The 11,189-nt window shown below is 33.8% G+C and overlaps 1 protein-coding gene across 3 annotated transcripts in view; it reads right to left on the bottom strand.

Annotated features, from left to right (window-relative positions):
* Positions 1–9,817, bottom strand: part of LOC110026435 (glutamate-rich WD repeat-containing protein 1) — a 17,641-nt gene extending 7,824 nt beyond the window's left edge. The window contains exons 1-12 of one of the 3 annotated variants that reach the window (XM_020727368.1): positions 9,598–9,817; positions 9,108–9,216; positions 8,994–9,015; positions 3,784–3,912; positions 3,439–3,545; positions 3,029–3,107; positions 2,281–2,454; positions 2,092–2,190; positions 1,164–1,332; positions 738–841; positions 519–658; positions 344–416 (exon numbers count right to left, since the gene is read on the bottom strand). In XM_020727368.1, the coding sequence (XP_020583027.1) occupies positions 344–416; positions 519–658; positions 738–841; positions 1,164–1,332; positions 2,092–2,190; positions 2,281–2,454; positions 3,029–3,107; positions 3,439–3,545; positions 3,784–3,876 (1,038 nt within the window). In that variant the 5' untranslated portion in view covers positions 3,877–3,912; positions 8,994–9,015; positions 9,108–9,216; positions 9,598–9,817. The remainder of the gene's footprint in view (positions 1–343; positions 417–518; positions 659–737; positions 842–1,163; positions 1,333–2,091; positions 2,191–2,280; positions 2,455–3,028; positions 3,108–3,438; positions 3,546–3,783; positions 3,913–8,993; positions 9,016–9,107; positions 9,217–9,597) is intronic. The other 2 variants (XM_020727367.1, XM_020727369.1) reach the window with 2 other exon arrangements.
* Positions 9,818–11,189: the final 1,372 nt, after the last annotated feature.

Genomic DNA, 11,189 nt, shown 5'->3' with positions numbered 1-11,189 from the left:
GGGGGGGGTGGGGGTATAATTATATATATCACACAACTCTTACGCATTTACATATCTAACAACAATAGATCCATATCAACATGCATACCAACACCACAATCTTTTTAAGAGTAAAATACAACTTTTCATGCATAAGATAATAATATGAAATATATCAAACAATGGGTGTTAAATATGTAAATAAATAAGCATGCATGTAAATGTCCTAAAAAAATGCAGAAGCAACAGCTAGGCAGGAACTACACATCAGTACCGCAGGATGTTCAGGCTTTTCTTTTTTTGTCTCATTTGGCACAAAAATGGTGTTAGTCAACTAATATACAAAGCTGCGAAATAGTTGTACCTTAATCAATCGAAGATCCCGTATGGAAAAACTACCATCATCACTGCCAGAAGCTATCATGCAGCTAGCCAGCCTGCTCATCACAACGAAAACTAATTTCTTGAAGCAATATTAAAAAACGAGCATTGGCTTTACTACAAAAAAGTGCAATAAAAAAGTTACTAGTAACTCTAACCGATTCCATGATATGACATTCACATCAGTGTTATGAGCCTTTATAGATACTGCAGGAGATTTTCCTATCCGTGCATCCCATATTGAGATATTCCCATCCACAGAACACGACGCAAAGACATCCGCTTCTGTTGGGCTCCACTGCACCGAAAAATAAACAAAATCACATAAGCGAACTATGCCGGAGCTCCGACACTGGTTTCAAGGTCCAAAAACCTACTTGAAGATCTTCAACACTCGCTTTGTGTCCAACAAAAGGATTTGCGTCAACTATCCATGAATCGGACGAAGGCTCCCATAGATGAATGCAATGGTTGCAATCACCTATAGAGATTATGTACACATTCTTAGCAATATAAGAACCTTTTTTGCATGCAACCAACAAATAGAAAGGTGTCAAAATGGTTCCCTGGCTCCTTGTAGTGGGGTTATTCTAGTCCCATAGTCTAATTAGTCCCCATAATCAAGGCTACTTTAACCTCTATTAAAAGAGTCTGACAATTAATTTAGCATTTTATAGACTTTGAAACTAAAATGGCCTTATGGAAACAGTCAAGGGACTATTTTGGCACTTTACTCAATCAACAAAGATTATTTAATTTGATAAAAAAAATTAAGCCACGGATTGATTGCCTTTAGACCATACCAGAGACGAGCCTGCCGGTAACAACGGGACTCCAATCTATGGCAAAGCCTTCATCTTTATGCCCATCAAATTTAATTAATGGAGCGACATGATTTATACTGTTACCACCAGGGTTACTTTTAGCGTCTGACTCTGCCAAAGCATTAAGTTGAGAGGAAAAATCCCACACCTGCTTTGAAGTATTGAGGCAGGAATGAAAACAGCTTTGACATTTAAGCATATAACATTTAAAGACTTCTAATAAACAATTCAGAATGAGATAGAACACAAAATTTGCTACTTGGCGGCTACTAGGGGTGTAAACGAGTCAAGCTCAAGCTACTCTCAGCTTGAGCTTAATTAATTAATTAAGCTTGAGCTCGACTCTGGTATAAAATGTAAAATATCATTTATTTACATTTGTAATAATTTAAAGATAAAGGCCTTGAATTTTAATATATTTGAAGTATATTTTATATTAGAAAGATTTACATACTTACCACTCAATCCCATGTATTTACAAATTTAACAACTAAACTCAATTTTTACATACATGCCATCTTACTTGAGCATGAAAAGACCTTAACTTTTTAAGAGTTGAAATGAAAGATCTGTGTGGTAGAAATAATAAAAGCAAATATCAGGCGTTAGATGTGTAAATACATAGGAATTAGGTGATATGAATGTTAATGTCCCTTCATTAATATTTTTTTAAACTACAAGCTGGTTAAGAACTAATGAGTTACGTCACTTTTACGTTGAGCTTGGTTTGTTAGCTCATCGAGTCTAGCTCAAGAGCCGCTTATCGAATCGAGCTCGAGCCAGCTCGGCCGAGTTACACCCCTAGAAGCTACTCTAGCATGAAAGTGCTGCCCTAGAGGATTTCAAACTAAGGAATCTAAATGCTTCAGCAAAGTCGGAAGAGGGAATCTTACTAAAAGAATCTGACCTGGACATGTCCTCTGTCGGCCCATGCAGCACATATGCTGGGCTTTTGTGACATAGCCCGAATGCGATTTACACATCCTTGATGGGCCACCTTATGCAGCTGAGGAATAAATAAAAAAATAATGTTGTAGTGTTATACACGCCATTCATCACCAAGATAAAGAAGAAAAACAAGGGGCTAAGCTCCTGCCTGTAAAATAGGTTGTGTGGATACATCACCAACATTATCTTCTTCATCGCTGCTACTCTCACTATCCATATCCGTATCTCCATCACCTGTTGCAGATGGCACTAAATCACGTTTTTTTCCAGAAATATTTGAGATCTTGAAAACTCCAATATAGTTCCAAGATGCCTGCTCAGCCTACAAGGCAACAAAGGTTTGCAACTCGTTAAAAAAATGCAAATTCAAACATAAACATTTTGGAAAAATTTACGTAAGTAGCACACAATTCTTATGTATTTACATCTCTCACACCTAAACATTCATATTTACATAAATAAACACTTTGGTGCTTTAAACTAGTGCAAAAGTTTATTTCACTTTTTAAAAATGGTAATAGTGCTATTTTTGTTGTGATATTAAAGATTTGAGTTCTATGTGTGTAAATATGAAAGTTTAGGTGTGAGACACGTAAATTCACAAGGATCGTGTGGCTTGTAAGCCAATGCCCCAGCATTTTAATAATTGGAGAATACTTGGCAGTCAACACAAGGGGAAATCCCCTAGAAGATAAAGAATTCACTAACAATTAGCATTGGAAAATTATCATAATTAAATATTAGTTAAAATATAATTAGTTTTTAATTAGTCTAGCTAAATAAATAATTAGTAATTATTAAGAATAATTAATTAACTCGTTTATTACACTAGTAAAATGGAATTTCAAGTTACTTTAAAAATAGCACAGATAAGCACTCATAGAAAAATGAATAACCTGAGTTCCGGCAACACCGTACAATGTGTGGGGAAACTCCGAACGCACCAATCCCAAGGAATCACGGATGATATCAAAACTGTTGCAGCATCAAGGTTAAAAGGGGCAATTTCAATGGAGTGAAATTCCAAAATAGTCCCCTGATTATTTACATGGGACCATTTTAGTCCCAGAGTCTCAAATTAGTCCCCATACTTTTTAAATTGGAACTAAAATAGTCCCATGATAGTCCCACGGGGCAATTTCAGTCCATACTAAAAGTGTTTGAGGACTAAATTGGCACTATATAGACTTTGGTACCAGAAAGAAGCCCTGCAAAGAATCATAGGACTATTTTGATGCTTATTTCAATTTCAATAACTACATAAACAAAATCAATACTTGAAGAAGATATTGTTTCAACCAAATACCTCAAGCAGGGCCACCCAATGCCAAAACCACGCAGGTAATTGTATGCGGAGGGGTCAAATTGGAGCTCTTCCCCTTCTTCCAATTTATCTACTCCGGGTTCCCATACCTAGTTATTAAAAGAAAAAAACAAAGAAAATGAAAGTCATGATTGAAATCCCAAAATAGACTCAATCTTGAAAATCAATGGGAATATCCAAATCATCAAATCTACAAATACCTTCATTCTCAGGCAGCAATGGAGAAATTAAGAAAATATTGAAAACATGTCATCTTTCTTACCTTTGCAGGAGCAGATGGGCAATGGAGAAATTAAGAAAAAATTCAAAACATATCATCATCCTTACCTTCGCAGGAGCGGATGGCACTGAAGAAGAACCAGAATCTCCCTTCTTGGATTTGTTTTTGATCTTTTTAGGCCTTTTTAGACTCCGAACCATCCTTTTTGGTCAACACCTTAAGTTAACACTTCTGTGCTGGAGGTATAGTCAAAAGAAGTGCGGTATAATTACAAATTACAATATCATAATAACCAAATCCACATAATTTATAACAATTATATCCAACAAAATAAATTAGAATAAAACCGCAAAAAATATTACCACAGCTATGTAACCAAATGTTACATGTCCAAGTACTCAAAAATCACAACCAGTTCAAGTAACATTATCAGAAGAAGCTTAGAATTTATAGACAGAAAACAACTAGACTTGCACCTATCCAGTGCTCTAGAGTAAGGGATGGAACATGCAGAGAATTTTAATTGTTTAGTTAAGAGTCGAATTGCTCACCGCAAAGATGAAGATTTAGCTAATAAAACTTGCCTTCCCTCCACAATCCTCAAATAATACTTATCAATACTGTGTTCAACATAAGATATACACATTAAAATGGAAATCCCTTAATATAATCATTCCAGAGACATAAAAACTTATCTTTTGACTCAATGTGTTTGAAATAAAAATAAATAGAATAAAGAGTTTCCTATAATGATAATTTCATTTTTCTATTCTAAATTCCCTTATCCAGCACAAACAAACCCCCTATTGAAAGTATTTAAATCACAAACTATTGCACCTCCTAGGAGATCATCATTCTCATTCTTTATTTCTAGGCAACAATAGGAATTCTATTTTGGTTACAGCTTTTTTGTCACTTTTCAAGAAAATTTTGAGTTAAAAAAACATTTTACAACCATAAATACTGAAGTGTCGTAGCTGCAAAAAATTGGTAACATGTGGTTTAACTTCATTGACTAAAGTAACATAAAAGAACTCATAATATCTTACATATTGTGGGCTCCAAAAATTTGCACACCGACCTCACTTGAAATTGAATAAAAACGAGTTTTAAGTGAAGTTTCAGTCAAATTTTCAAAAGTTAGCTGAAACAGTTAGGACACTGTACAGAGATTTCATCCACATTTTAAGAGGACTTTAAGATCTAAGTTTCAAGATTTCCGAATTACAAGCTTTTATGGTTGATTACACCTCTCAATGATGAGAGAGCGCTTTTGATTAAGGCTAGTCAACAGTGAGTTGATTGCTCGGCGTACAGTAGCAACAATTTAATTTTAGATTACAACAATTATCATCATGAGCTTAAGTGCGGGTAGATGGGAGGAGTGAAGACAAACACGATCATGATCCAATGATTACATCATCTCGGATTATCATGGTCATTGATCTACATAGTTAGAGGAGCTAGACAACCCAACTAAATAGAAGAATCTTTATTAGAAGCTATGAATTATTTCATCCAATAAAACATTATAGACTTGAGGTGCATGTTTGTCTGAGAGGAAAAATTCAAGTTGACCTTAACTTAAAAAGGTTTTCTTGTTTTATCAGGTATATCCTATGATTCACAACTCAAAGAGATACAACATCATTAAGAAACATATGAGCTACAATCATGATTGTAATACAGTGGGCCTTACTAGACAAATCACCCGATCAAAAAACACTAATTATAACCACTTCTCATCTGGTCAAATCACACAGATATATGACTTGACTCACGTCCTAACTGACCTAAGGTTATTTTGAGTGCAAATGTAATATTATATTTGACATAACATTGGCCCTATATGAACTTGGATTTATATTGAATTTGTCACCCACAGTAAACAAACTCAGAAGATTGATATAATTTTGCTTTTGAGCCTTGGTAATAAATTTCATTTGAATATCTCTAAAACTTTTATAATTTGAAAAGTTAATTTTATGAATTTCCCATCCACAATAATTAAACAAGACTTTTCTTATCCAAGCATATTTGGGACAGTTTTTTTATAACATTACACGTTATCACACTTTTGTTTGGCTAATTTTCTTGTTTAAAAAAAATTTGTAGTGATTAGAAACTTTTCACAACGAGATCTGCTTGAGTGTGATGATTATAACAAAGTTGCTCCCTAAAACTTTTTAAGAAAAAATTCTATAAACCCACAATATCTTTAGAAAATCTAGCCTTTCCAACAACAACTCAGCAACTAATTTTATGGATAGTTTCAACCATCCTAAATAGACCTCCCACAAGCTAGTGGATTCTATTGCTATAAGTGAATTCAGGCAAAACCAACATAATAAACATCATAAGTAACATACTCAAATATTACAAGAGAATATAAATAAAAACCATAGGTGACAGAAACAAGATGTGTGATTAAAGACAAGTGTTGCAGCTCTAAATTTTGGTTAGATCCTATTAAGAAAAATGAATATAAAAGATATAACAAAAAATAAAAAATGAAAGAGTATGTTGACATGAGTGTTGGTGATAACATATCGTCAGTATTAATACTCAATAGCTGTGTGAAAAGGATGTCCTGCTCAAAGCAATGATGAGAACAAATTGTATGAAAATTGTATAAGTGACTCGATGTATATATTTGCCAAAAAATTGAAACATCATAAACATTTCACCATTGTTAATTATTCCTCTTGATTTTCCATTTTCTTTCCCTCATCCCACAAAAAACTCTAACCTAATCTGCAAGTCCAATGCTCTAAAGCCTCCAACGAGCTTAAATATACTGTTTATCTTATCATTTGTTGTGTCTCATTAAAGCATTTCCTCCCAAAAATAGCCAACGATGCATTTTACCGTTCAAATCATTTTTTTTTTGCAAACACCTGAAGATAAAATTAACAAAGTTAAGGTGTGACAAAACATGCACCTCTACCTAACCATACTGGAGGTCACAGTCCACAACATCCCAGCCTCTTCCACCTAATCCAATCTCTTTCATCAATACCATGAAAGAATAGATAAGTAGCACACCATTAAAACCACTATGCATAACAATCCCAAAAACTTGGATTTAAAAAATTAAGCATATTTACAAATTACATAAACTCTTTGATAATGATAAGCTTAACCCACATGTTGTTTGATGCGGATGGTCCAACATAATAATGGTATCTATGGCAGTTCAAGACTAAGTGATTAACCTCCTGGGCCAAGTCCCTTGCCGCATGTTAAATTTGCTTCGAACCCTCCAAATACTAAGAATTTATGGTGAGCTCGCTAAATTGTTGCAAACATGGACAATCTTTGAATATCAACAGCACTTGCAATAGTTATTCAAATCAATGGTCGATAATGACATGATTCCTCCAAATCTATTTTGATCAGGCTTACTACCAACAATACGAAAAGATATGCAAATTCACCAACTTGCTAAATTGACAAAGCTATTAAATTTGTTATATTATTCATTGAGGACAGGTTTCAAGACGACCAGCCATTTCCATCACAACACCAGTCCCAATAAGCCCCAATGTCAAACTAAATACCACCACTTACCCCTTTTGAACCATTAACCAAAAAAAAAAAAAACTACTCATTAAAAGCCAATCTCAAGCACAAATTATAGAGAAGTGAGAGAAAATAAAATTTTTTCTTCAATTGTGATGAGAAATTTCACAGAAACCCCATCTATAATAGAAAGATGATTTCCCACTTGAAAGATACAAACTTTGCAATACAAATAGAAGTCTCATTGGAGGCCCCCACCTGCATCGCTTTTGCCACATGACAAACAAATAGATCCACTAGAAATCAATCTACATGCCTTAGAAACACTCTCAAATCCCACTCTCAAATCCCGTTGTAAGACGTATTTGAGGGATTTAGAGAAGCTGAAGCGCGCGAAGGTGGGGAGTAAGGGGTGAAAGACGAGGATTACCTTTCTTAATGGTTTCGGGTAGGAGCAGAGAGGAAGCGGGTGAAAGATGGGAGTTTCGAAGGGCTTTGTACGCCGCGATCCCTAGTTGCCTTCCTAGCTAGCTTTGATCGCGATTATATCGCTAGTGTTTGGATCATGAAGGCTAGGGTTTTTGGTCGACCCGGGGGGAGGGAGCGGGAAGTAGGCCAGGGGGGTTCAAGAGAGAGTAAGAGTCTAATCACGTTTCTTTTTCCCACAGTGCGGGCATGTCAGTCTCTTTGTTCTTGTTGGTTGTATTATTACAGTGAAAGAAAAAGGTGTAACATAACAAAACAAATAATTACCCGTTGCATATGTAACATAACAAAGGAAAGTGTCGTCATGTGATAGGCAACTGTGTTTAGCTGCCGCATATGTAAGTATTTAAGAGTTTAAAAAATGTTAGTAAAACACATTTGGTTTTGAACCCAGCCATTTTATTGTTAACAAATTTGACCTATCCCAAATCATATGAAGCATGAACCCAGCCTTTTTATTATCAGAGTTGAAACATTATACCCAAAGCTAACTTGTAAAATATCAAGCAATTCAAAGATAAAACTAAATATATCTATACCACCAACAAGCCACCTCACCCCATCATCTGAAAGAGTTAAAACTAGATATCTAATGTTCCAATAAACAAAAAAAAAAGTTACAAATAAGAAACAAAAAAAGAAAAAAGAATGGAAGGAAAAAAGCTACAAATAACAAAATATAATTAACAAATAATCACATAAAACTATGGATAGGAGTTTCAAACAACTGATACAGGGTCTTTCAAATGCTACCAATGATCCACTGATTGAAGAAACTGCACAAAAACTCCACAACAAAATTAAAAATAGGTAGAGTAGTATGCACGGTTAATTTATACAATGGAAGAAGAAAGAATAAGATGGTGTGATGAAAATAAATTATGCTTTAAGCTATCAAAATTCCTTTCAAAATCAACTGTAAAGATGATCTTTTCTTGCCTCCACCTGAGCACGGATAAAAATTTTCATGGAATGGAATACTACAGTCTGATACTCCTATAAATAAAAAGCGAACAAGAAGTATCAAACAGCTTAGAAATCAAATCTGAGTCTACTGAAAAGAATTTCAGCAAAACTTTTGAAGGAATAAAATAAAGGAGAGAACATATATACCCTGCTATAGAAGCCTTGGCACAATAAATACCACTGAACCCATTCATGAAATTAAAGCTAATAGTATCAAACATGATTTTAAAAGAACAAAAAATTCAGGAACTAGCTAGAGTTTTAGATGCATCAAGAGAATTAAAAAAGGAGCACTTTTTCCTCCTTTGACTTCTTCTGATGTTAAAGAAGAATCCAGACTAACCAGAATAGAGAAGTTATCCACCCTGTTCAAGAAAATTAATCTTTTAATAAGGCTAGTAAATCTCACAAAAAACTTCTATTATAAATTGGAAAAAGACAAAACAGTATCACCTACCTTAATACTCTGGATGAAATTAAATTTTCTAAGACGGTTAGCAATTTTGCTTGAGAAGAGCTTTGTCCACTTTCAAGCACCATTTAAATTTAGATTTCCTTCTCTTTAACTGTTTAATAAAATCAGTTTTCACCATCATTGTATTCCTCCAACTCTTGAAGAGTACAAATAACCAATTGGCATTCTCTTCAATGGAATTAAATTTAGAGTTCATATTAGCCTATTCTCGTTTCAAAATAATATAGAAATGCTTTTTGCAATCTTTGAGTGTCCATCGAAATAGGGCAGCTTGGTAACAATTTTATGCAGGATTTAAGCAGAGGTTTTAACTTGAATCCTTCCAAACGGGATCTTACACTATCTATTTCCTTTGCAAAGATTGCAACATCAGACAAGGCTTAACACCACAACAAGTTAAAGAGACGGTGGAAAAAAGAGCGCCCGGTGCTTCAAGCGACGGCGGAGGAGAATGGGAGTGAAGCGGACTTACCTTGATCTGAAAGAAGGGGGCGCTCGGTGCTTCAAGCGACGGTGGAAGAACGAGCGCAGGGAGCAGGGGGCTTCGCGAGGGGGCTTGATGCTTCGAAGGAGATCGTCGATTCGCGACGCATTCGGGAGCAGGGGGGCTGCGCGAGTCGAGTTCGCCAAGGCAGAAATCTCCTTCAGCTTCGCAAGGTAGGGCAGCGACAGTTTTGCGAATCCCGGGGCGAATATCTAGTGGAAGTTTATTTTGCGACTTTAATTTTTTTATTTAAGTTGTTTTTATTAATTTAACTATTTAATTATAATATTTATTTAATATATTATAAATTTAATTAAATATATAGATAAACCTCTATGTTATTATTTAATAATTAATCAATAAAAAATATCGTTTTTTGTCGAATTTAATTTATAAAACAAGTTATTATTAGTTAATAAATAACTATTCGATTATTAATTAAATAGTATTAAATTATTATTTTAAAAATAATTGGTTTAATAAATTTTTTTATTGATGTCTACTTGATCAGCATAATTATAAATAATAAAATTAATAATTTATAATATTTAATGAAATTTTACATTTATCATATCAAATAATTTTTTATGATTTAAACATTTCAAAGTTTGCTAAATTCATATTTGTACATAAAAATGTGTTCATATAGGTCTTCAGAATATCAAATGGCTAGTAATAAGAGTTAAATGGAAGAGATCGCATGTAAAGGATCAACCGGACCCACTTAGAACCAACAAAGGTCACGAGTTGACTGGATTGGTAGATCGAGTCAAGTCTCAAGTCGATTAAAACAAGGACTCGGAAACAAGTATATCCAAGTAAAATGGCTGAAGGTGGAGCCAATCATTTCAAGATACTATGAGAGAATAGTATCAAGCCAAGTCGACTGAGCCAAATCAATCGAACATATAAAAAAATAGAAAATTTGTAATTTATTATGAAATACCATAATGTCCATCTTGATAGCAGAAAAAAAGGTAATTCTAGTCAAGTGCTAAACTCACTATCTAAAAAAAGTTCTCGCTTCTCTCCTATTTTTTACGGTTCATATGAACATTTTATATTTCATTCTCTCTCTCTCTCTCTCGACTTATTATGAATTTAATCAATGCATTTGATATATTTAACGTTAATTCAACAATCTCTAGCGAAATTTATCCTCTTTTATTCTTCACTTACCTCATAAATACTTTCACCAATGAGCTCCTATCACAACATCCTCACTTGGAGAAAGGAGATGGTTTAACTTATTATTATTGTGTGATTGATTTATTGTCAAATACTTAGTAGTTTGCAATTAGAAAATTTAGAAGTTAATCTTAATAATTAATATTAATCAACTAAAAATCATCACATTATCCGAGTCTATTTACATATCCAGCCAGTTAGATTTTAAACTTTTTACCTGCCTCATCGTACTTATATATTAAACGACTCGTTTCACTTTTTTAAAGTTAAAATAATAATATTTTTATACAATATAAATGCAAAAAAAAATATTTTTTGTTAAATATATAAAAATCAAGTGTTTTGTATGCAAACACCCTTTTTCTTTGAGTAACATATGATGCAAATAATCA

Source organism: Phalaenopsis equestris, unplaced genomic scaffold (genome assembly GCF_001263595.1).
Source record: "Phalaenopsis equestris unplaced genomic scaffold, ASM126359v1 Scaffold000372, whole genome shotgun sequence".
Classification (NCBI taxonomy): Eukaryota; Viridiplantae; Streptophyta; class Magnoliopsida; order Asparagales; family Orchidaceae; genus Phalaenopsis; species Phalaenopsis equestris.
The sequence above is the reverse complement of the archived record's forward strand: the minus strand, read 5'-3'. Positions and strand labels throughout refer to the sequence as shown.